This window comes from Polyodon spathula, chromosome 37 (genome assembly GCF_017654505.1).
Source record: "Polyodon spathula isolate WHYD16114869_AA chromosome 37, ASM1765450v1, whole genome shotgun sequence".
Lineage (NCBI taxonomy): Eukaryota > Metazoa > Chordata > Actinopteri > Acipenseriformes > Polyodontidae > Polyodon > Polyodon spathula.
In genome coordinates, this window is record NC_054570.1 from 2,127,366 (window position 1) to 2,154,571 (window position 27,206).

Here is a 27,206-nt window from a genome sequence, read left to right on the forward strand (position 1 = left end):
TTTCTGAGCAATACACATAGCCCCTGCACCACAGAGATAACACGGACACAAACAAAGGAGAGAGCTGCTTCTGCACCCAGCGCTCAGAGAATATCAGACATTTGCAGAGCTTTTTGAGATGTTATAGTAATAAAATAATGACTTGGATCACATTATTGAGGAGTCTGGTGATAAAACGAGTGATCAGGAGAGGATTTATCAGTATGCACGTCTATAAAGAGGTATGTGAAAAATACAGTGAACAAGGGGTGGGGCTTGGCTGGAGATGCAGTACTGAGTGTCCTTTTGCTATACAGTGCCTTTTAAACCTGTTTTACTCTGAAAAAAAAAAATTAAACCGCGCGTGTAAAATAAATTGGACCTGATGCACCCGACAGGAGCTGAATAAATTGATTGCAAAGGGTTAAAAGGATACACAGTGTCCATAGCAATAGAATGCATTTGCGTTGCAGATGCATTCATAAAAGTAACTGAAGGATATTTAGCCACATGACAGGTATATAGACAGATAAACCCAACAGCTATTTTTATGCTAACTGTAAGCCAACAGCATTGGTGTTAAAGACACAAGAACAACTCTGTTGAAACATGCAGCAATTACTCATTAACAAGGCAGAGTTAGAGCTGATCATATTAACACCAATTAAACACGTATTTAAAACAACAACAACAAAAAAAAAGTTTCTAATACTTTTTAAGATAAGGCTGAAAATAAGACAATAATGAACCCAGCTATGTGAATTGAGTCCTTTGCCTTCAACATATCCATTCCAGTTGAGATGCTAGGGTTAGGGTTAGGGTTATATCATGTTAAAATTCACTAAGTACATTGTAATTATGGGTAATACATTGTAATTATTTTTAAATAACTACTATGCAAACACAAGGTAATTACAGAGATGTAAGGTAAAGTGTACCGTATATTTTTTGAGTCTGAGTCTATGTTATTTAAAAAACATGCCTAGAGCAATACTGAATACTGCAGGGAAGATTAAGCATGTTTACTGAGTTCTTGTCTGAGGTTAATTGGTTTTCTTTTGCTGCGAAAGGGATAAGGAAGCGACGGTATAGTTTCTTAGACTTAATGCATCTACTGACCTTTTCAACAGAGAAGCCTGACTGTGTGTTGTCTGTGGCAGAGTAATTCGAAGAGGCATGTTCAGGAAAACAATCAAAGACTGCATCTCTTGCAATCCGAAACAACGTCTCTTCCAACTTACAACAACGACCCCCTCCCAGCAGAAATAGGTAACCTTGGGCTTTACCTTCAAATCAATACACGCAATATGGTTATGCTTCAATTATGAGTCATTGATCTTAATTATACTTCATTGATAAGCATTGGTAATGGCAGTTACAGAACTAAGGGGCTCCATGCGATTTGTCCTGCGATAAAATGGACACTACCACTCACAACAGTGGCGACAGGCGCGAGTCACGTGATGGGCGACTCTTGCCTGATTGTCAGCTGGAGAAAATCACAGGTATGACAGTCCTCTTACATAGGTAATAGCAATGTAGAACACATAACAATAATAGCTTTTCAGAATACTTTATTTCACTAAAGGTAAACGAATCATACACGCCAGCTATATCCAGATCCCACATTGCTGTGTCTGTATGATGTGTGTGTCCTTTATTGTACACACATATATATATATATATATATATATATATATATATATATATATATATATATATATATATATAATGCAATTATCGTCGTTCAACCTAAATTTGGTACCATTGGTAGAGAAAATCTGAAGCCTAGGCTTTTGCTCTTAGTTATAATTCAAGACCACCTCCTTTTTCTATAAAACCCCTCTCTCCCGTGTCTGCCTAACGCCAGAATCCCTTCAGTCTATCTGAAACACTGCAGCAACGCTCTCCAAGCGATAAATCAAACCGAGTCAAGCAACAGCATTCTCGCCTCCGACTCACCCACCTGGCCTCTCTATTGGTTTATCTACTTCCTCGGCCCATCCCCTTTGGAACATTTTTAAACCACTCGGAATTCCGCCCACCGCCTTCAGGCTGCAGATTGGCCAGCCCTCCTCCCTTGCGCTGTCTATCAGAAAATCTAATACATCGCTTCGTTTTCCTTTGCTTGTGGTACAGGATGCCAGTGTCGTGCTGGAAACGGGTTGAATACTAAAAAATATATTTTGGCTACAGCAGGATCTACCCAGTGTTGTGTTATAAGCTTACTGCTGCAGAAAAAAAAAAAAAAAAAAAAAAAAACCTTTCTTTATTACATGGGATCCTACTCATGGGACATAAGCTGTTCTGCTAATATATAATATACCAAATATAAGTCACATTGTTCTTTTTTTTTTCTGGTCGGGGGTGTGTGTATAACTATTTCCTTACTATTCTGATTTACGTGGGAGGGGGAAAAAAAATAAACATAATTTAATCTTCTACAGACAAGACGTTGTCTAAGGTTATTATTATTATTATTATTATTATTATTATTATTATTATTATTATTATTATTATTAACACCGGGCAGCGGCTGTCATAAAAAATATATACGTATAAATATATAATATATGACAAATTTTAATAAGAAGAAAATCATGCTAAAGGAAATGAATGACCCCACGCTTCGAAACGCTCTATTAGGAATGATGCTGGCTGTTTTTACAAAAGGTAAGTCCTTCCATTCTTGTATTCTTTATATTTACACTATAGCTGCTGTAACCTAGCATAGCGTTGCTTGGGATGAATACTAATACTGTATTGTAAGCGGGGGCAGGTGGGTGGGTGTACTGCTTGAATTACCGTGTGCATTGAGCCGCTGCTTCTGTGTGATGATACCTTTCTTCATAATTGTATATTTCAATCTTTCAACTCGTTTGCAGTGCGTATCTGTCAATTACAATTACAGTAGTTGTTTTTGTGTTGGGGCTGTTAAATTATTATTACCGAATTGGCAAATATACTAGATGACTCGCTTCTCCTGCTTTTGACTGACACGGTGACAGCGTGAAATCTCTGGGCTGCGTTATAATTTGCGTTGGTCCCACTCAATAACAGCACGGGTATAGAGTAGCTGGTAATGCATCGTCTTGTTGTTGTTGTTGTGTGTGTGTGTGTGTGTGTGTGTGTGTGTGTGTGTGCGTGTGTGTGTGTGCGTGTGTGTGTGTGTGTGTGTGTGTGTGTGTGTGCGTGTGTGAGCTGTCTGTATTAAACACATATACATGCATATAGACATGCAAAGACATTTGCACGTCTTTTGCTAGGACTCAGAGAAGTGACATAGTCAGTAGCTAGTGACATGGTCACGCTTTCCTACGTCTGCGTTGTCGCCTTGGATCGACCAGCAGCGGCTGTCATCGATTCGACATTAAATAATGTATCAAATTAAGCGATTACGACTCAGTTACCAGCGGTGCTAATTGAATGCAGCTTGCTTTGCGGCTGCAGACAGTATCACACGGCTGATAGAAGTAATACGTTCTGTTTAAAACGACGTTATAGTGAAACATAAATAACGATGCATATTAGGAAGTGATCCAGCACAGGACTGCAACATTACTGTATTTCCTGGGAAAGCACACAATGTTTTCCACATAGGAGGATGCTTGAAAAATAGCACTCTTCAGCGCCTTGTAGGAACCAAGGGGATGGAATATAGGCCTGCTGTATTAACATGGGATTGTGAAATAGCAACGTTTCTTTAAGTGCAGTCTGTTCATTTCCTTGTTCACCTCTTATTTGGCCCTTGGTTCGATGCTATCGCATGGTGTTACTTTTACACGTACTGTCAAAATGCTTAGGCTGTCCATTACAAAGCTATAGTCTATGGGTGTGTGTGTGTGTGTTGGGGTCAGTTATACACCCTCAAAGTGAAACAACCAAGGAAGTGGAGCGCAGTCAGAAAGCATGCACAGAGAGATGTATTTAACTTAGTACCAGCTGTTATGTTTATAAATAATATATATATATATATATATATATATATATATATATATATATATATATATATATATATATATATATATATATATATATGTTATGTTAATATGTGTTTCTTTCACAACTGCACATTCAAAACAGGTAGATGCACAACAGGTGCTAATGATGAACGACATTGTTTATATGCCACAAACACTTTAATTTACAATTAAGAATAGTGGAAGCTGTGACAATATTGAATGCAATATGTGACTCCCTATCAAATTACAATGCCCTCCTTCATTCATTTTTCTCGACCATTTCAACCCCCCACTGACTTGATCTCCATTCTATGATTTAATATCTATAGAGTGGATGTTTTATTTTTAGTATTCATGTACTTATGTATTTTTAAATTGAACTTGTTTAAATGAATCTTTTGCATCTAATTGCATAAGGGTAGCATTATGCCTTGCTCAATTCAATACCCCTGTGTCTTATATGTGATCCCCTAAGGACTCTTTCCCTTTAACAAAAGATGATTCATCTTAAAAGGATTTTTTCTCCGGTAAAACTTTTTTTTTTTTTAAACAAATCCATCTCTAAGTGAGATTAGCTCAGATTGAAGAGGACTTTCAATCAGCCAAAACGGCTTTGATTTTCCAAGGCACTATTGATGAGATCAATACAATTATATTTCTAATGCCAGGGATGCTTGCCCGTGCTTCACATATTGATTTACGTGTGTGCTTTAAAAAAATAAATAAAAATAAATTAAAAAAATACAGTAACACATTTAATTGTAGTTGCTGTGTTGGTCTGCCAATGCAATAGGGTGAAGGATTACTCATGAATATCAGTGAAATCATGATCTGTCATGACTCATGACTAAAAGGACAAGTTACTATAAGCTATTTTTTTTCCTTTTTTAAATATTGTGTTTTTAAACGTTTTTAGTATGTCTGTGTTAAGGTGCTTTGACAAGGAGGCCAGAGGCTAGAGTCTTTATATCAGTAAGCACCAGCACCCTCTAGTGCACAGCTGTGTATTGCCAGCAACACAAAAGGAAGTTTGATCCAAAGTGGCCAATCCAAGTGGTCTGATGTAGCCTATGTTACGTATATCTGTGGCAAGCAGTTCGAACCTTACATTGAATGTTGCCATAGAAACAACAACAAAAAATAATAATACAAAATATAAGAATATAAGAACACAAGAAAATGTACAAATGAGATGCCCATCTATTCTCCTCTGGTTCCCAGTGACTGAATGTTGTCAAGATCTTAAAAGATCCAAGTGATTCTGCCTCAACCACATGACCAGGCAGCCCAGCCTAAGAAACGTCACCTCACTGTGCCTCCTGGACCCTGAGAATTGAGTATTCCTGAGCTTGTGCACAGCTTGTAAGAAAGCGATTCAAAGTGTTTGTGTTCATTATCTGTGGCTGTGCAGAGCCCGGAGTCCTATGGTGTTTGCATGAGCGAGGAGAATGCAGTTTCCACGCACTGAGGAAGTTGATTTTCTGTAACACAGTTCTGTACGAGGCAGAGGGCTGCGTTCACTGGAGCAGACTGTTCGGCAGGCCACGACCTGTTCAGTTGGAAATTGTTTGATCGCGTTTCTCTCTGATTTTGCAACGCTGGCTTCGCTCTGCAAAGCAACATACTGATGGAGGTTTGCATCAGTCAATATATACACTGTTGGGTTGCTGTTACCTGACTTGTTTTCAAACACACTTTCCCTTCACAAAGGTATCTAATGGTTGTGCCGAGAGAGAGAGAGGAGAGAGAGAGAGAGAGAGAGAGAGAGAGAGAGAGAGAGAGAGAGAGAGAGAGAGAGAGAGAGAGGGAGAGGGAAAGAGGGAGAGCAAAGCAAACAAAAACAAATCTCACTAAACAAAAACAAAAAAGATAACATGAGTTTGGGGAGTAATGACCCTTTATTAAAATCTGTTCAGAAACACCCACACGATGCTTATCTTTGCCTGCTTCCCAAACCCCCACCCGCACCCCCACCCCCCAGCCCCGGCTCTCTCTGCACTCTGTGATGTGTGATCTGCATTGAAAGATGACGCTGCACCTTTAGCAACAATTGCGCTGTTTCAAACCTTGACACAAGAACAGCAAAAACAACACTTTGGGTGCTATATTGAAAACAGGGCCATTTTGTCTGCTGCCAGGATTTCACATAATTACAGGATGAGCAGATAAAGAAATCTGATTATAACCTTCAGCTCTGAATCAATACCTCCTGGCAATGTGTCCTCCATCTGCTGTCAGATTGTGACCATGAACGGAACACAAAGATCTTACAGCAACAAGACTGACTGTTTTCAGCTTCACATAAAAAAAAATATAAAACAAAACAAAAAAAAAAAACAGAAGCATGAATTCCATTGGTCCCAAGTTTCTTTGGAAACTTGGCTGTATTTCAGAAAGGAGAATCTGCCCCTTAATCAAATATGTAATTATCAAACCATATATATATATACCCTCTTTCATCTACACCCCCTTATCATTCGTTTGTTTGATCCCCCTCCTCCCCTGCCTCCACCTTGCAGCATGCTTTGTCTAGGGGGAAGGTGGCCTCAGTTGTCACTTGTCTTGCCCACTGGCATTCGTTTTTCATCTATATATTTAATTCGTCATAATTTTGCCAGCATAGGGCCTGCCAGTGAGCTCCACTGGGCAAGGCGTTGGGCCAAATTCAAATAACAACGTCATCATTTACGGGCACGTTTGTCAATTCAATAAGTCGCTCATGTCATTCTATTGGTGCTTGTCTCCTTTCTGAATCAACTGGAATGCTGGTCCAGATTATTTATGTACATTGTAAGATCTATCTAACATGTATCTGTTAGTAATAATAAAACAAATACAATGGGAATAAAACAAATACATATAGGAATCGCTGACCTTGTGTAACGTCCGGTTGCTGATTGGATTGTAGATTGTAGGCGTTCCCAGTTTGATACTGAGGCGAGACGTGTTTAACAGCTTCGTACTGCGAGACGGAAAGGTAACATGTCATAGCCCAAGCTGCGTCACCCTATCTCCCCGTGCTGCTGCGTTTCACTCGACTGAAGTGTGCTCGTCCCTGTGTCACGCTGAGAGTGGATCAAGGGCTAAATCGTGGGTCTTTGGGCTTCCAGTCTTTAGCTCTGACCTCTAGCCCTTCTCAGTAAATGGGCTGTTGCTGTTATTGGGATTAATAGTGGACAGATACAGAATAACACTGAGTCGCAAAGATCAGATTATAATTACCTGTTTTTTTTTGATTGATGACTGCGTAAGAAAACCATGGTTGACTGAGGGCAGAGAAAAATTCAACAGCGAAACACAAATCTTAGCGACATTTAAATGATTAAACCTGATCCTAGCCCATTTTACACAGTGTATCCACAAGGAGGACTTTTCCAGAAAGCAGGACACACTGTTGAGCATTAGAGGAGTGCCTGTAGACAGTGTATCTGTGTACCTGTATATCAGTATATTCCCTTCAGTCACTGCCTGTTTAATTGTACCATGTTAAGTTTCCTATCTGTGGATCTCTTTATAATGCATAATGCTTTTTTCAAAGTTTTGGTAGGGCAACTTTTCAAACTCCATGTAGTTCACGCTGACTGTTTTAAAAATTTCTAAAAATGTAATTTAATAATTGTGAGCGAAGGGAACATATCTGTACTGTGCCTTTCGGAAAGATGGTAAGCATAAATTAATAGGCCCAACGTTTGTAACTGTGTACATTTTGTTCAAGTTGGATTAGCGGTTCAACCTTGAGAACTACGAAAACATACACTGGACCCATTTTAAATGGCTGTCAGGACTCATTTACCTCAAACACTGCTGGAATCAAGTTGGTCAATAGATGAGTCATTGGTTCTGCTTGTATTGTTTTACAGCACCCAGCACTGACAAATAAAATGACAGGATTTTGTATGGAGCAAATCTGTATTTTACTACAGACCCTGAAGCTATGCACCAATAGGCGTTTGTTTGAATCTTATTGAACATTAGTCATGATTTTACTAAGCCACGTTTTCATTAGCATTACTTTTATGCATTAAATTATCTCTCAGTCTTCTGCATGACGTGCGACTGGAATTCCTTCTGCTGTACCTTTCTCCAGGTCACTGTATAATATATTTTAAATGTGTATCTTCCCATGACATTGTGGGCAGAAACGCAGGGACTGGCTAAGCCGACATGGTACAGAAATGTAAAGGCATAACACTGTTGCTCCAAAGGTTGATGTGATCTGATTTACTGCAGTGCAATACCTACACTACCAGCGCAGATTATGGAAACAGCAATTGATTTATAGCAAGACATGTCAGTAGTAGAATGGTACTGTGACCTTTTTAAGAACATAAGAACATAAGAAAGTTTACAAACGAGAGGAGGCCATTCGGCCCGTCTTGCTCATTTGGTTGTTAGTAGCTTATTGATCCCAAAATCTCATCAAGCAGCTTCTTGAAGGATCCCAGGGTGTCAGCTTCAACAACATTACTGGGGAGTTGATTCCAGACCCTCACAATTCTCTGTGTAAAAAAGTGCCTCCTATTTTCTGTTCTGAATGCCCCTTTGTCTAATCTCCATTTGTGACCCCTGGTCCTTGTTTCTTTTTTCAGGCTGAAAAAGTCCCTTGGGTCGACACTGTCAATACCATTTAGAATTTTGAATGCTTGAATTAGGTCGCCACGTAGTCTTCTTTGTTCAAGACTGAACAGATTCAATTCTTTTAGCCTGTCTGCATATGACATGCCTTTTAAGCCCGGAATAATTCTGGTCGCTCTTCTTTGCACTCTTTCTAGAGCAGCAATATCTTTTTTATAGCGAGGTGACCAGAACTGCACACAATATTCAAGATGAGATCTTACTAGTGCATTGTACAGTTTTAACATTACTTCCCTTGATTTTTCTAGGAAAGCAGTTACAGCTGGGGATTGTGAGTTTGTTTCCTGATAGGTTTGCTCAGGTTTCTTGCTCACTAAATATCTTGGTATCACCGAATAGATAATGGTCTCCTCTTTAAAAATCTGCTAAGGGTTTTAATGAGCAATCTGTCTCACGAGTTCAGTGGTATCCTAAGTATGATTCATTTACCAACGCTGCTGAATGACTGGGTGTAGCATTCGTTCTCTATTTTAGGTGGGACCAGCCAAGATGAAATTTTGTCACACGATTTGAATGGAAGGAAAGACTGCTCAGTCCGAAGCAGTTATAACTTTCTCAAGAAATCTACAGACATGCAAAGACAGATACGGAGAACAAAGTGATAACTGCTCAGTACTAACTCAATATTGAATCAACAGAATCCATCATAAAAAAACAGACATGTGAAACTACTTGTGGTTTAATATGGTGCTATTAAATATGCAACATGGTAGTATTACAAAATATGCACTTAAAGTTCATGAAGTAGGTCAATTAAATGACCTTGTAGCCGTGCACCCAGCTAAATGCCATGGGGTAAGACTTATAGCCACGTTGTGTCCTGTACCATTGAAAAGTCGGACTAAATGCTACTGGATTGAATTGTTCCTTCCTTTGAGAAACCCCAGACACATTCATCAATGGTGCCCTCTCTAAACCTAGACCATGCTTCCCACAAATGTAATTCTGACCGCAAAATTACATCAAAACTTACCACAAATATAATAAAAGGAAAAAAAAAAAAAAAAAAAAAAAAAAAAATATATATATATATATATATATATATATATATATATATATATATATATATATATATATATATATAAAGTATTATTTATAATTACAATATTTTGAACTGAGAAATATTTGAGAAATGCACAGAGTGATATCGGCTTTAGTGAATGCTTACAGAAGCTTTAAAATACATTTTCTTAACAACGATGTGCAGTAAGGCCCTGTTTTCATCTGTACTGTAATGGCAAAGCCTGACACTGTACTGGCTTTGAGCTTGTCCCTAAACCCTAAAGCTGACATGTCAACCAAGACCAGGTCAAGCAAGATTCAGGAAATTAAAGGCAATTAAATGTGACATGTGAAACAAATCATATTTCATATTCCAGGTCCTTTAAACTAGGGTATTACACTGAAACAAAGATTTTACAACACAATTGGGGGCAGTGAAAACCCAGCCATTATCACTGGTTCATTAAACTATTATTATTATTATTATTATTATTATTATTATTATTATTATTATTATTATTTACCCATAACAGCATTTTTGAAAAGTCCTTATGGCGTCTGTTAATCTTAAAGTTTAACCCAATAAGTACCAAATACATTTTTCGGTAACACTTTGCATTCAGTGTCTCTAATTACTGTGTATTTACATAATAGCTACTTAGTAAATACATGTGTACTTACACATAATTACAGCATTATAATGCATAGTTACAATGTACTTATATGTATGCATATTTTAGCATGATATAACCCTATCCCTAACCCTAACTCTAACTCCTCTGACCCTTTTCTGATACAATTATTCACTTACATATATCGTGCAAAAAGATTTGCATATTAAGTACATTGTAACGATGCATAATAACATTGTAATTATGCATACGTGCACATGTATTCACTATGTAACTTCTATACAAATACACAGCAATTCCAGACCATGTAAAGCATTGCCAGTTTTTCTTTGACCACAAGCTGTATTTATGTAATTTGATATATTACATGGGGATGCAACTTTTAGCAGTTAACAAAATTAGAGTAAGTTATCATAACAATATAGTTGAAGAGAAAATTTAAATAACAGGTAGATGCCAGTTACAAATGCTCCAAAAAATTACGAAGTAGCCTGGCCTCAAGTGAGGACAATGGCATTTAATGGGTTAAGGGGCACAGCGAAACTTAGCGCAAACACGAGTGAATACAGTGCATGTTATAAACTAAGCTAGTATGCAAGGGCAGGTGAAAAACACTGTTAGTGCCCCCCTCCCCCCTAGAGAGGAAAGCAATTTGATGCAGGCAGACAGACAGTGAAATTCAAAACAATTAGTGTTTCTCTCATTGATATCATATAGACATCCCTTCATTAAATATTCATAAGGTGGAATTTGCCTCATTAAAAAATCATAATATGGTCTTTGCTGAATCAAATATGAATGAATATGGATTTTTTTTTTTTTTTTTTTTTTTTTTTTCAGGGTAAAGTCTGAGGCAAGGTGACCCCCTATTACCCTCTGTTTACCTGGGTTATACAGTTTAACTACAAGCACTGTACAAGAAACTGTTAAAAAAACACTTTTATTATCCCCTGAAAGTGGTGGGTGATCTCCAGAGATGATGATATAATGGAGGCATTCGTATATCGCTCTTACTGCATATGGTCCATTTGCTACCAAAAGAGAGTAAATGGGAGAGGTGTTTTTTTTTCTTCTTCATTTCTCCCATTCAAAATGGGTTACTGCAATAATGACTACCAAGACTGGAACGAATTGTTAGGAGTGATATCAGAAGCACATTTAATTTGCATTTATTTTGGTGTTAATTAAAAAGTTTGACACATTTCTCTTAATGGGACGAGTATAGGATATCAAATCAAGTTGAGTCCACGTCAGGCATGTGATTCAGTAGTGTAAATGACTTTTGTCATTGAACTTCTGGTAGCACTTCAAAACCATGGCCGGTTATTCATAATGAGATCCAAGTGAATAATGCCTGAATATCCTCTGAGTTCTGAAGTCATTCATTATGAAATCAGCCCTGTTAATTCATGTGGATTTAATTACCACCTGTAGTCATTGCAGTGAAACACCTTCTGCCTCATCATTTCAGAATGAATTCAGATTTTGCCTACCCTACCGTCAAATAGGATCCAAAAGTAATGCACTTCTCCACCTTGTGATATATAAAATTGTCAAAGCTGTCAGGGCCAATGTGCTTATTCGCTTATTCCACGGCGATTGTAATCTCAAACGACCCTGTCTGAATATAGCTTCCAGCGTTGTTAGCTAGTCCTTGCACACCAGCCCTTGTCTTTTCCCCTGAGCGGTTGTTAGATCTGTCTCTCTGGGCTCAAGAATAGCTGCTGAAATTACCTGTCATATTCCCTGGGATGTGTAAGTACATTTCAAAAGTGCCTGTTCCGTTTTCTGTGGAACGGGGCGGGTTCGATCTAACCAGAGCCTCTATTTTTCTTGACGGTGTGAAGTAAATGAGGTTCTGTTTGGTAGAAATCTATTTAGACAAAGAGGACCCATTGAATAGCTGTCATTTACCCAACCGCTAACTAAATTAGATAAAAAGTCACCTAGAATTTTAAGATTGAGACATAATTAATATATATATATATATATATATATATATATATATATATATATATATATATATATATATATATATATATATTAAAAAAAAAAATATGTAATTTAACATCATGTAACCAAAGAATCTACAAAATAGTATGTCAAAAGTCTACTGGAAGCCATAATAGTAGTATAGCATGTTAGATTTAGAAATGTCAATTTTTGTCAGTTTTCCCGTGAAGTATATGGACAAAGCGATATGCAATTCAATATGTTGTTTTGTTTGTTTGTTTTTTTTTAACCAAAATTTAGTAGTCGGCAATTGTTTGTTTGTTTGTTTTTACTATTTTTTTCCTAGTTTAGAATAGCCTGTTATTTTTAGGCTCAGCTCACTGCTACCACCACCACACTGACTCGGCGAAGACAAGCTGTCCTCCGAAGCGTGTGCTGTCAGCCGACCGCTTCTTTACACGCTGCAGATTTGCCATGCAGCCACCTCAGAGCTACAGCGTCGGAGGACAACGCAGCTCTGGGCAGCTTACAGGCAAGCCAACAGGCTCCCGGCCAGACTACAGGGGTCGCTGGTGCGCTGTGAGCCGAGGTCACCCTGGCCCCCTCCCCCCCAGGCAGTGCCAAAGGGACGCCCGTCCACGTTGGCAGTGGAATAGCCTGGACTCGGAGAGGCTTTACCGGATGTGCCACTAGGGAGCCCCTCCCTGTAATTCAATATGTTAATGTAACATTGTTCAGGTTTCATTCGATTTTAGTTAATTTTATAGGGTGATGCAAAACGTTTGGTCAGAGCTGTGGATACTTAAACCGTCTTTTTTTCCTTTACCTGTAACAGATTGCAACAGCACTTCTGTCCATCTGGAAGTGCAAACTTCACAATGAATTCAAGCAGCTGAATACAATAATTGACATTGCTAGTTCGATGCTAGTGTGCACTTTCAGCTGATGACTATAGTGGTAGTGCTACCCCTACTGAAAAGGTACCCTAATACCTTTTCGTATCAACATGTATTAAACCGTGCTGATCATTTCCTTGGCTTGGGACTGTGCGCCAGTCTGCTGCCCGCCCCCCAGCTCAATGTACTACATGGGAAGGGAGTTGGCGTGGGTGGTACACTGGGGTCTTGGTAGTGACATGAGCTCCTGAATTAGCTCTAGCCAGGGGCACAGCAGCTAGTGTCACAAGGAATCAAGCTCAACTGAACTAAAACCCCTTGGCTTTCCTCTGACTGTACTGGGAGACATGCATTCACAGCAAGAACGTTAGCTGTGCTTGAAACCATTTTGTTTGTTTCTGCCACATATTCGTAAAAGAGCGTCTGTTTTCAAAAATGAAATATGATTACATTTGTTTGACTTGGACTTGTTTAAGTCTTGACCTTTTTTCAGTCAAAAAGGAGGCAAGCAAACGTCACCAGAGATTTGTGGCAGATGGATATTGCTATTAACAGCTATACCTTTCTTTGTTGTCCATGTCTAGTTAAAACAGCGTTTGAGGAATACATTATGAGACTAGAAGTCTGTTTCAGTGGCTTTGTTCAATTCTGTACTACTGAATGTTAGATTGCTGTAAATGGAAGAGTGGTGATAATCAGGATTTGTGAACCCAAACGTTTATGAATACATCGTAATAATCTACTGCTGTCTTCAAAGCATATGCATGCGTGCACATGTAACAGATGTGTGTGTTGTGCAAAAGCAAGCCCTGACCTATATTCTTCAATATAATTTATTTTTTTCCCTAGTTACAGTCATGAGCAGTGTCTCAGATCTGAGCGCGAGGTGACTGATATAAGACACTTCAGTCGGGTGCTATCCAGCGCTGCCGAAATTCCTGATGTTTCACAAGTTTCATGATGGCCATATTGAGTCCGAGGTCAATGCCAAGGTCATTGGCGCAGACAGCCTGCAGTGTTGCAAAGGCCCTGCAAAGTATTTCGGTTTAACAGATGTCAATAACAGCACCCTTTTGAGCGTGGTTCCCAACACACAAAGCTTGAACTCACAAATTAAAGGACGTGTCAAATACAAGACCCTCAGGGCTGCACTAATATCTCATATATTTATTTTCTGTATTGCCTGGATCCAGCATTACTGCAGTGAGGCAGATGTATTCCTCTAGGGTCTTTAACCTAGACTGACGTTAAAGAAACCGTTGAAAGCCCTGAGCATTTTCATGAAAGAGTATTTTCAAATGTCAATTTAATAGCTTGTTTATATTTGTCGAACTATTTCATGGCTTTGAAACTTAAGTTAGGAGGAAAGACTCTTTGTCTTCCCAATCTCAACCCTTAAAACTACCCTCGTAAAAGCTTCCCGTAGTGAAAGCACAGCAAAGTGTTAAAGTGAAAGCATGGTAAATCACAGGCAAACATCGTAAAGCCCAGATAGGTATGGTAAAGCATATTAAAAAAAATAATAATAAAAAAAAAGACAGCTATTGTACACCAAATTGTCTATCTACACGGTTATCGATGATTATTTCTTTATGCTGTCTTTCAGGTAATATTTCACAACTGCAATTTAAATAAATAAATAAATAAACACTAATCAGGAGCGACATGAGGATTATCATGTGAACAGAATATTTCTTTTGCCAATATAAACAGTATTTTTGATGTCTTCTTTGATGTGGCTTTACCAGTAAGACTGTAGCTCCACATGCAAATAAAATCAATGAAAATAATTTTGATTGTTTTATTTATCATCATGTAATCAAAGAAACTGCAAAATGATATCGCAAAAGTCTACCAGAAGCCATAGTAGTAGTACAGCGTTTCATGGTAGATTTTCGAAATGTCACTTTTTTCTTTTTTTGTCGGTTTTTTGTTTAGTCTATGGAAAACTGCAAAGTGGCATGTCATTCAGTATATTAACATCACATTTATTTTAGCAGTTTTCATTCGACTTTATTTTCGCCATGTATATACATGCACGTCCACGCTGTATTTCAAAGATTTTCAAAGCCTGGCTTGCTGCACTAGGCGTAACTTTGTTGCATTGTGCAACAGTTCTAATTCTTAAGTTTCTGACCCGTTGCATAGATAATATTGGCAGCCAATACCTCTGTGTAGGAGCTGCTCCATTACTTCTTATTGCCAGTGAGTGTTTTCCAATAGAAAGGATATAGAAAGCCTTGAGTGTGTGTCGCTTTGACAACTGACTGCTGCAGTTCCTGGTTGTGGAGCAGACACTTATAAAAACCCCATTTTCACCATCGTACTGTACAGCAGCTCTCTATTGTGCCAGTGTCATAATGAAAACTTCTAGTGTTCTTTTAAACCTCTATTTAAGCATTTTACAACCACAGAGCATTAAGTTACCAGTGTCTTCTAAGAGAAACATTTTGACGCAGCGGTACAGTATAGATTTTGGGCTGTTACAGCTAAAGAGGTTTTTTTTTTTTTTTACAACTGGTTACTAAATATTATTTTATAAGAAAAGCTTAGATGTCCGAAACTCGTTTTTACAAGGAAAAATATAAATGTTACTTTCCAGTATCGTCTAGGGGGAAAAGTGCCAAAATGAACAGTTTTTTTTTTTGAAAGATTGAACATGTGATTCCCTTGAAAAACACAGGCAAATGTTTCAAGAAGAAGGAGTCCTCATGCTTCTGTAATATGTTTCATTAATGTCTTTGGGGAAATGCCAAAATTCATATATTCATGAAAAATGTAACTTACAGAAGACAGTAGAAAATAATGTAAAATGTATATATATATAATTCAACTGAATTCTGGGGTATGTAGCAGTTACACACCACACCAGCAAAACTGTGTTCAATTCTGGTCACCACATTACCAAAAGGACACTGTGGCCTTGGAGAGTGTCCATGCAGACTAATTCTAGGGCTTAAATGAATGAGCTATGAAGACAGGGATTTGTTTTAGCCCATGGCAAAGAAGAATTAGGGAAGATTTGATGGACTTTAAAATAACCATAACCAATACGTTAAGCTTAGCACAGAAACTGGGACCGGAGGACTTAGAAAAGAGGGTAGGAGACACCTCTTTACACAAGGGGAGGGTGTGGAAGCAGAATCATTGGCATCTTTTAAGACCAGACTTGACAACATAGCTTAGACTCTACAAGATGCCTGAAGGTGTCATATATATATATATATATATATATATATATATATATATATATATATATAGATTGAGGATCATATCCATGGATGCATTTTATATTTCCATCGGTGGCAAGGAATATGCGCACACTACTTATAATTAATAGGGGGTATCAAAATTTATTGGCACCATTTTGGGAGAACCTATGCACCCCATATTCTTAACGCTTTCAGCTAAGTCCTTTCTTTTATCCCAGTTCACAATTTCCACTGGAAATTCCCTGGCTGTGTATTTGGTTTGCCTAATGTAGCGTTGGCCTGTGAAGGAGCTCCTGTGGGAATTATCTACAGCTCTTAATGCAAAACGTCAATGTGCTATGCCAAGCCACCCCCACAGGATCAGTTCAACAGTCGTAATACATGAATCACACTGAACTCACTCCAGTCGAATAATAAGCATTACTCTCGTAACTCCTAAGCCATCTGTAATGACAGACTTATGGATCAAAAGCTACAGGATTTTTTTTTTCATACTGTTACTTTTAAGTATCAGAAGTAATTTCCAACAGGATTTTGTGCCTTTGGATTTGGACAACGTGCTCGCATTTCCATTGGGTGCTCTCCTGTGCAGCTTGGTTTCTCTAGAGCCTGCTGTATTATGTAACCTAATATGTGGACAAAAATTACAGCACAGTTTCTAAAACTGAGCCATCACAGTAAAGTATTATAAGAAATATGTTACAATTCCAGAGTTCTCCAATACAGATGCATATACCTAATCCACAACAAAATGATCTGCCACAGGGAATTCAGTTTCCTGTGATGGCTTGCATATCAAAAACATTTCAATGAAAGAGGCTGCAATCATTTATTTAGGGCTATGCCAAAAACTAGCGCTCCAGTGTTCAAACCTGAAGATTATGTTAAAATGGTGGGCATCTAGCTACCAACACCAACAATAAGGCGTGAGGTCAGCACAACTCATTGAAGTTTTGATGGATCAGACTTGATGGTCTAGGAAAAGAATGACAATTACTGAGGCTACAGTCTTAATAAGGCACAAAACCCTAATCCACCAGCAGATGAGAGCATCTACAGGAGTTGCTGTAAATGAAGATCTGGAAATGAAAATGCTGTTCCTGTTCCTTAATTATAAGATCTGGTACCTTTCTGTTTACAAATGAACCCCCGCAGAGGAGTACAAAGTGGAGCCTCAAGGAAGTGATGGCTTTCAACTTGCTCAACTCATTATAGAGTGATTTCTCCTATGAAGTCTGCTTGAAGTCTGAAGTCCTAAAATGATATTGAAACAACGATGCCAGTGACACAGACAGTCCCCTCCACTCCTCAGCTTCTTCTGATGTTTCTTTCTCTTCTTCATGTTTGTTTGATCTCCGGGAATTCTGTTGTTCAGAAGGTCCTTTCCACTGTATTATTTTTGCAATTAACTTTTATCAACAGCGTTCTCAAGAATCAAAGAGTTGCATTGGTTCCAGCTCAGGGACTCGCTGAACACCTAGCATTCGACAATATATCATTCAAAGAAGCCAAATAATAATGGAATAATGGATATTTCCTCGCATTACCTCAGAGCTGGTAATTTAAAATAATTTCCATTGACCCAGAGTTGGTGTGGAACTCAAAAGACTCCTGGATTTTCTATATAACCTTGAAACATACTATAGATGGCTAATGATTTTCTGTTTTCTATTTCATGTTTTCCATTTTAATCCAGTGTATTCCCCTGAAACAAACAAACAAACAAACAAAAAGAACACTAGCTGACAGAATTATTAGCATACAACAGCGTTACCCAAAAAGGCAACACAATGGATTTGGAACAAACATTGCTCAGTGGTCTTGTTGCAATAAAAAATAGCACACTGTCTACATTATATGGGACTGGTTGAGTACAATAGTATTATAATGTTTGCTAGCAGTATGTTTATATCATTGTTAAACCTTGGTACTAAATGACAAAATGTGATCCAACTCTGGTACCATTCTACCAATGTGCTTTAATTTTCTAGGTGTCTTCACAGAAGTACAGCTAGGGCCAGAAGTTTTGCATCAACTAGAATTTTAAGATTGAGACATAAATAATAATTTAAAAAAAAACCTACGTGAACATAATTTAGATCTTTGATTTAACATCATGTAGTCAACGAAGCATGATGATATTACATACTGGACCTTTCTTTCTTTCTTTCTTTCTTTCTTTCTTTCTTTCTTTCTTTCTTTCTTTCTTTCTTTCTTTCTTTCTGACACAGCAGAGTGCATTGCAGACAACAAGGAATAATTTAGTCAACATGCACCAAAGAATTATACTTGGGTGTTAAACTCAACAGCTTGTAATTTATTATCTCCCCCGGGCTTCGCTTCCCAGCAGGGTCCTGCAAGCTGTGCATTAAATACAGTATCGGAGAAGATAAAGCAGAAATGAACGGTACACAATGATAACTGCACACCGCCATTCAACGGCGTTCGTGACACTAAAGACAAAACGAGGAAAATTGAGCTTGAAAGCACAGAAAGGAGTGTTTGTTGTTGATCTAGCTCAATATCACGTTCCTTGATGTTTTTACAGAAATAGTGAATGAGCGTTTTGTTTTGGTGCCTAAAGCTACCCGTTTATTTTTCTGTTTGAAGCTACCAATAAACAACCAACCAAAATATACAGCTGTGGCCAAAAGGTTGGCATAACCTAGAATTTTAGGATTGAGACATAATTAAAAAACGATATGAAGGTAATTTAGATCTTTTCTTTAACATCATGTAAATAAAAAACTACAAAATGATATTGCAAAAGTCTACCGGGCTTAACTGTAATGCTGTGTGACAGCAGATGGCTGCAAGCTGCCCCCATGCGTCATTTTCTTATATGCGCAATTGAGGTTGTATCTCGGGCTGCGTCTTAAATTCGAGGGCGTCTTAAATTTGAAGGAATACGGTAAGTGGTATGGGTAGCATTGAGAACGACAACTAATTTCAGGACCCTACTTTATCTTGACTGTATTTAATATTTGACTGTTGCTTTTTTTCTCCACGTAGAGTGACAATGTATTGGTAGTCATATGAAAGAAAACGTGTTGGTAATGTTAAACCAGTCTGCTAGAGGTGACTTTGGAATAAGTAGAGTTGCTAAGGCAACACCACTTGGCCTTAGGCTTAGAATGACTGAATGATAAGGCATGTGCTAGAAAGTATGGGAAACCAGAAATATGGTAAACAATTAACCCCAGTAACCTTGTAAATGAGAGTAGTTTGTGGTTGGTTGCATCTGCATGGAGTAATTGCTGACAGCTCAACTAATAACAAAATGTAGTCTCCTAGTCTCTGAGCCTACTAGAGTATAAATACTAGGCATAGAGGGCACTGCAGACAGAGAAGCTGCCAATACCTCTAGTTCACCAGGACCAAGTCTAGTGTCACATACTGTGTCTAAACAGTAATGTTCAATGTAGAATGAAGTGATCGGTATGGCACAGGATGAGGTACAGGCAACAAGCTTGGGTTTGTTTTTGCTTGAGGCTATAAGGACCCCTAAACTGCCCTTGCTGCTGAAGGCACATACTGAGACACACTTTGATATTCACGCAATGGCACACACACACTTTTGCTGTCTGGGAGCGCGCCAGGTTGCAGCCTTCTTGTTTCCATGGCGACACACTCTGGTTGAAAAGTTGAATCTGACAGAAAGAGTTGTCAGGTGAAGGGGGGGGGGGGCTTAGCGCTGTGTGTCTAAACACAGAGCAATCGATCAGAGCCACGACAACACTGTAGCAGCGAGAAATTACTGCTATGGCCAAAAGTTTTGCAGCACCCAGAATTTCTGTATTGAAAACAGTCATCATATTTATTAATATATCATATAGTATATATATATATATCTATATTATATAGATTTATATATATATAATATTCATATATATATATATATATATATATATATATATATATATATGAGAACATCATTTAGATCTTTTAGTTAACTATGCATAATCAAAGAAACCATAAAATTATATTTGAAAAAGTCTACCAGAAGCCATAATAGTAGCACAGTATTTCATGTTAGAGTTTAAAATGTCACATTTTTCAATGTCAGATTGTATGGAAAACTGCAGCGCGATATGTAGTTTGATATGTTAACATAACATTATTCAGCAGGTTTCATTCGACTTTATGACGCAAAATGTGTTAATTCTATAGGGTGATGCAAAACGATTGGCCATAGTTGTACATTGTCAGTCTGTATGTGCATTGTGATGATCAATCTGAACTACTACTGCTAAGAGGAACAACGCTGTCTGTCTGTTTGTCTTTGTGTCTGTTATCCCCAGGGGAATCGATTATTGGATTGCCAACAGGGGAGGAGAAAAGCTATCTGTATGTGTGTGTATTTTATGTTGGTCAGTGTGTGTGTGTGTGTGTGTGTGTGTGTGTGTGTGTGTGTGTGTGTGTGTGAGTTTGTGTAGGAAATGGCATAACGAGTTACTAACTCTAATTGAAACAAAACACATTTCGCCATATGTTTTTGAGAGTAACCATATCTGGGGATCTATGTACAGCTATGGCCAAAAGTTTCACCCTATAGATTTAACTAATTTTGCTTCATAAAGTCGAATGAAACTTGCTGAATAATGTTACATTAACATATTGAATTATGTACCACTTTATAGATCTCAATATACTTAATGAAAAAACTGACAAAAATTGAAAAATGTAACATTTATCTGACACCAATTACTGCTGTTATTTTGTAGTTTCTTTGATTTCGCAATGTTACATAAGATCTAAATTATGTATCTAATATATCTAATGTTGCAATCATAAAATTCTAAGTGATGAAAAACGTTTGGCCATTTAATCTCTAGGAAAGGATGAGCAGTTTATCCTTCAGAGTAAAAAAAACAACACCCAACAATGACTCAACTTCATCAGCTTTTCTAAATCTCAGAAAAAAAAAGAATGGCGCTTCCAGTTTATGAAGTGATGAGGTCTATAAAATGGAGCATTTGTTTGAAGGACTCTGGCTGTTGTGAAGTGGCTGACTGGTCCTGTGTTAATGGCTAATGGGCAGTTCATCTGACAGCTGTCTTTACAGTCCCTCCTCGTGCAGTCAGCAGTAACTTTCAATGAACCCTGAAAGCCACGCTGGATCGTGACCCTGGGATAAAAATCAGTTGTCAGATACAGCTTTAACCTAGACGCGAGGGTCTGTGTTATAGAGATAGAGAGCGGGAGACAGCATAGTGATGCAGGGACCTGTAAGTATAGTGACCTTCTGCTAATGTTAAAATTCTCCCTTGAGGAACATTAACAGTGATATAGAAGCACTTTCAATTCTTCACAAACCTCTTCTTCAGGTGGACGTGATTAAATGTCTTACAACTCGGATGGAAAAATCACAGTTCTTGGATCCAGTCTAAGCTGAAGCTGACATATTGAAGTCTCTTAATATAGTCTTTTGCATTAACTTTTGTATTATACCCTATGGTGGTGTTCGTCTTGTTTTCAGTGATAGGACATGTTGAAGTCTCTTGTACAGTCAATGGGTCAGTTTTTCGTTAAGTACATGGGAAAAGCGCCATATAATTCAATATGTTGTCGTAACATTATTCAGCAGGTTTCATTCGACTTTATGAAACAAAATTAGTTAAATATGTTGGGTGATGAAAGGAGAAATAATCAAATGTAAGCTCACAGTACATAATAAACTTTTCAGCCATAGCTGTACATTATATCCTCGCAAAAAAAAATATTTAACACCGAAAGGGTTAAATGTGCTGCAATATTCAGGTTCCTTTCGGTGCTTTTAAGGGACAGTTCCAATGCTTTCTAACTGTAACCTACTTCTGCATTTGGGATGAAGAGGAATTCGAGGCTGTAGCGTCGAAAAGGAAAATGCTTGACACTGTCACCCCCTGGACTGTGAAGCTAATAGGGGTCTCACCACAGCAGCTTCGACTTCCTTCCCCATTGAGCTGGAATTGAAATGCAGCTCTTTTTCAGTTCCCATGGGAGGGAGATGAGTAATAGAAGAAGTGAGAGGCACAGAGGAATTTCTCTAGAGACCAGTAGCTAACAGTCGCGTGTTCCCCAAGAGACAAGTTTTTTGTGGGTGGAGGTGGTTTTCAATCAGCTTTAGCCATTCTCTACAGCCACTTCAAGAGACAAAGCTAAGATTGTGCCTGTTTGATCAATCTATCTAATTCCAAGCGTGAATACGAGCTTGATTGGCCACTGTGTATAGGTAAGGGTGTATTTTTTAACAATTACCGTGGATTTCCGTGAAATGTACCCCCTGTGAAAATTCCCATTTCTGAAAGAATAGTGTAAATATACTTTTTTTTTTTATCACTTAAAAATAAATACAGTAAATGTTTGCCTTATCGACGCACTGCCTGTTACGCTGCGTTTAGCAACCTGGCAGACAGTTTAGTTTGCTTTTCTAATTTAAAAAATGCTTGGGCATTACAGGGTTAAACAGGTTATACAGATCAATTTTATAGCTCTATGTCAGGGCTTCTCAAACTCGGTCCTGGGGACCCCCTATGTCTGCTGGTTTCCATTCCAACCGAGCTCTCAGTTACTTAACTAGACCCTTAATTGAACTGATAATTTGCTTAATTAGACCTTTTTACTTGTTTTCAGCTCTTGAACAGTTGCATATTTCAAGTTAGCTACAACATTTGATAAGTAACTTGAACTGCAACTGTTTAGAGCTGAAAACAAGTAAAAAAGTCTAATTAAGCAAATTATCAGTTCAATTAGTCTAGTTAAGTAATTGAGAGCTCGGTTGGAATGGAAACCAGCAGCCACAGGGGGGTCCCCAGGACCGAGTTTGGGAAGCCTGCTCTAGAGTAAGGCCCATTTTCAGGGGAAACTGACATGTATTAAACCAGGAAGAAGGAATGGTAAACTTTATTTTGTTAAACGCGAAAAAAAAGGTCAATTTTGAATGTGCCATACTGTTCGAACCACAGAAAACCATGGTTTGTCCAACACTATGGCCTTTAAAATTATGTTATTCCTCTTTTGTACTTGCTGTCATTCTCCTTTCATCATGAATATTCAAGATAATGTATTACTTTCGTGAATAATCCATGAATGTTCTTCAGGGAGCTATCTAAAGATCTGGCTGCCGGATAGTAGGGGGTAGTGACCAGCAGTAGTGGATAATCTCCTGGATTGTTGTTATCAGCCTGTTTCATCCTCAGTGTTTGATTTGATACCCGGAGTCTAATTACTGTGTGCTAGTGGGAGATGTGACTTGGATAATGTTTACAGGCTGTGAAGGAGTGCTCTGCATATGTCAGTTCAGCTTCTCTCAATTGCTAAATCCCAATCTTCAATGCCTGACTCGACGCTGGGCTTTGTATTGGTACAAAGCAGTCTGGTTCGACTAACAGTCCTGCACTTGATTTAGCAAGAGTTCATGTCTTACAGTGATATGCCATCTTTGCATCTGCTACTCGGACCGAACCAGCAAATTTGGGGTAATACATTACATTAAGTGTCTTTAATTACGATGTATTTACATAGTAGTTATTTAGTAAATACATGTGGGCTTACACATAATTACAGTGTTATTATGCATAGTTACAATGTACTTACTATGTAAATATTTTTGCATGATATAAACCAATCTCTAACCCTAACCCTAACCCTAACCCTAACCCTATTCTGATACAATTGTGTACTTACGTATATCCTGCAAAAAATATGTACACATGTAACTAGGCATAATATCATTGTAATTATGTGTATGCATATTTGAACTCAGTCTTGGCTGAAAAGTTTTCTCAAGACTTCTTGTGTAATTGCAGTTGTGCAATGTTTCAGAACCTCTGGTAAATAACATGCACATCTACACTACAGCAAGGTAAAGAGAATCAAAAACGAATCGCTCCTGCTGGTTTGTCTTGTGAGGGGCATTTGTTGCATTTTTTAGCACTACTTCTTTTGGGAGGTCTTGGTTATTAAAACATTAATACGTTTTTCAGGTCACCATTCAATTGTCTATTGGGATACTAATGTATCTAGTAAAGGGTGGGGTTAATAGGCAATAGATCTCCCACCCTAATGCATCACAAGCTAGTAAATTTGTTTTTTAAAAGTACATACTGGGTATTTATTAATGCCAGAACTGCAGCATCGCTTTTGCTCGTCGGAGCTTTGCAGATCTGTGGTGTCAGATGACTCGGGGGATAAGCAGTGAAGAACTCATGGCTGGAGAGAGAAGATAGCATTGGAGACTAGCAGCATAGCAAGCAGACTGCAGAGGAGAGAGATGGGGGGGGGGGGGGAGAACATGTCAATAAAACACCATGCAATCCTGCAGCACAGCACACACACACACACACACGTACTGCACTCACACATAGCAACCACAGGCTGTCTGTGGCAATAAATCACCAACGTGTGCAGAACATGCACATTTTATCTCCAGGGATTTGAGGAAAGCATGGATGTTGTATCTCTTAAACTCGTTGGGTTGACATAAAGCCAATGGGATAATTCCTATACATCCTTACATCTCTGAATTAAAATAAAAAGAATAATAAAAAGATTTAAAATCGAATAGAAAAATTAGTATAAAGTAAAAAAAAAGTAAATATAAGGTAACAAAGAAAGAAAGAAAGAAAGAAAGAAAGAAAGAAAGAAAGAAAGAAAGAAAGAAAGAAAAAGATATTTTATCCTACTTATCCTTTAAAAGAAAACAAGAAAGACAGAAACGCAGACAGTTTTGCAGCGGTGTATCGTATTTCTTGTAGTCTGAAGGAAGTCACGGGATCAACTGCCATCATTTGATCATTTGTCAGCTCTAATTTGAATCTGCATTGCATTAATCCTCTTAATGACTGACTTTTCAGCAGAGAAAAGAAATGGACAAATGTGCAACACGGTTTACTAGCAACTTGAAGAGAAGTCAAACAGCCCCCGTGGTATGTGTGAATCACAGAGCTTTATTAACACACTGCAAATTGATTTTGCACACGTTTCTAGACAGAAAGTGAGTTGGGGACTAGACACTACAGCAATGGTGTTGAAAATGTATTAATCAACAAGAGTCCTGGAATCTGGTCGGTTGTCACTTGATGAGCACGACACAGCTCTCATAGTGCTGTTCAGTGCAATTTCCACTTGCTTCAGTACACTCCCTGTCCTGGCAGTGAACATCAATGCATTATCTGGCAGAATAAACATCAGCAAGCTTGACACCAATAACCTGCTAGTGCAGTAAGAGAGGCAGGTAACATGTTTCATTCGTTGCCTCTAATTACTGTTTATGGACGTAGTAGTTACTTAGTAAATACGTGTGTACTTACACAAAACAATAAAGTATTAACCAGAGTTGTAATGAGTAACCAAAATTGTGACTCGAGTCGAGTCTTTGACATGCCAAGCTTGAGTCTAGTCGAGTTACTAAACTGTAGAGTCATCAATCTGGCTCGAGTCACTTCGAATCATTAGTTCTGACCGGTGCTTAATTTGTAAAGAAAGAGGTGTTGGGGCTCAAGCAATGACAGCGACACTGTCCTTAAGAGCCGCTCATGCAAAATCATAACACGTTCATTTGAAATATTGAGTATTGTACGTACTGGTGTTAGATGTTTACATTCATGTATTCTACATCATATGCAAAGTAATAGTACGTGCAGAAAAATTAATTCAAGGCAACCGCAGGACAAATAATAAATAAATAAATAAATTAAAGCCTGTATACATGTTTTGCATTTAAATGGTTTAAAAAACAAACAAATTAAAAGGCATTCAGAGGACTCCAGAAGGACGACATTGATTAAAAAAAAAAAGATATATGTAAGTAAAGGATAAGGATTAGAGTTGGGTTGAAAGTTGGGTTTAGGGGTAGGGTTAGGGTTTGGGTTAGGGTTAGGGTTAGGGATAGGGTTAGAGTTAGGGTTAGGGTTAGGGTTAGGGTTAGGTTTAGGGTTAGAGTTAGGGATAGGGTTAGGGTTAGGGTTAGGGTTAGGGTTAGGGTTAGAGTTAGGGATAGGGTTAAGGTTAGGGTTAGGGTTAAGGTTAGGGTTAGGGTTAAGGTTAGGGTTATATCATGCGACCAATATACACGTTAAGTATATTGTAACTTTGCATAATAGCATTGCAATTATGTGTAAGTGCTGTATATATGTATTTGCTAAGTAAATACCATATAAATGCACATTAATTAGAGAAACTTCATGGAAAGTGTTTCCTAGAGGCCTTTATACATGTACTGGTTAATACAACAAAGTTAAATAGGGTTCAGACCCTCATTTGAAATGGTAGTGTATCACAAAAGATGAATACACAGGGATTATACTGATAAAACTGTGGATTTGCTTGTTTAATGCCATTGGTTGTTCATTTCAAAAGGCTTTGCACTCTTTGATTCCTTTAATTCTGTGAGTTCTGTAGTGCTTAATGAGATGATAATGAATATATGTGATTGCTGATTGTGGTGATCAGAATCCTCCTTAGGCTACCTTCATTAATTTAGACAGGGTCATGAATAATCTATGTCGATTTGTACAGCAAAGTACATTTTATAAAATAGAAATACATGCATGATGACCTACCATCTTCAAATTACCTTTATATTTGAGACCATGTGTTTAAGAATTCATAATATTATTTATAATTTGTTCGCTCCAGTGCTATTTTCTATAAACAGCAGTGGTTTAGTGCATTGCAAATTCTGCATTGTAGCTCTGCATAATAACATTGTAATTATGTATAAGTACACATGTATTTACTAAGTAGCTACCACATAACCTTTATGTACATCTGTTATTTAAACACAAAATAAATGAATACATTGGACGTGTAAAAGTAAAAACACCCCTCACAGTGGACTACTGCCATTACAGTATACGTCTGCAAACCCCAGAATATATCCAGTAATTCCATCAGTTAATTAGTTATTACACCCATCGACTCTTTCAATTCTCAGTAGGGTTCTCGGCATGC

The 27,206-nt window shown here is 38.0% G+C and overlaps 1 protein-coding gene across 1 annotated transcript in view; it reads left to right on the top strand.

Moving 5' to 3' along the window:
* Positions 1 to 2,088: 2,088 nt before the first annotated feature.
* LOC121304438 (igLON family member 5-like) overlaps positions 2,089 to 27,206 on the top strand; it is a 45,586-nt gene continuing 20,468 nt past the window's right edge. Inside the window, exon 1 of the mRNA XM_041235605.1 lies at positions 2,089 to 2,652. Coding sequence (XP_041091539.1) covers positions 2,553 to 2,652 — 100 coding nt within the window. The 5' untranslated portion in view covers positions 2,089 to 2,552. The remainder of the gene's footprint in view (positions 2,653 to 27,206) is intronic.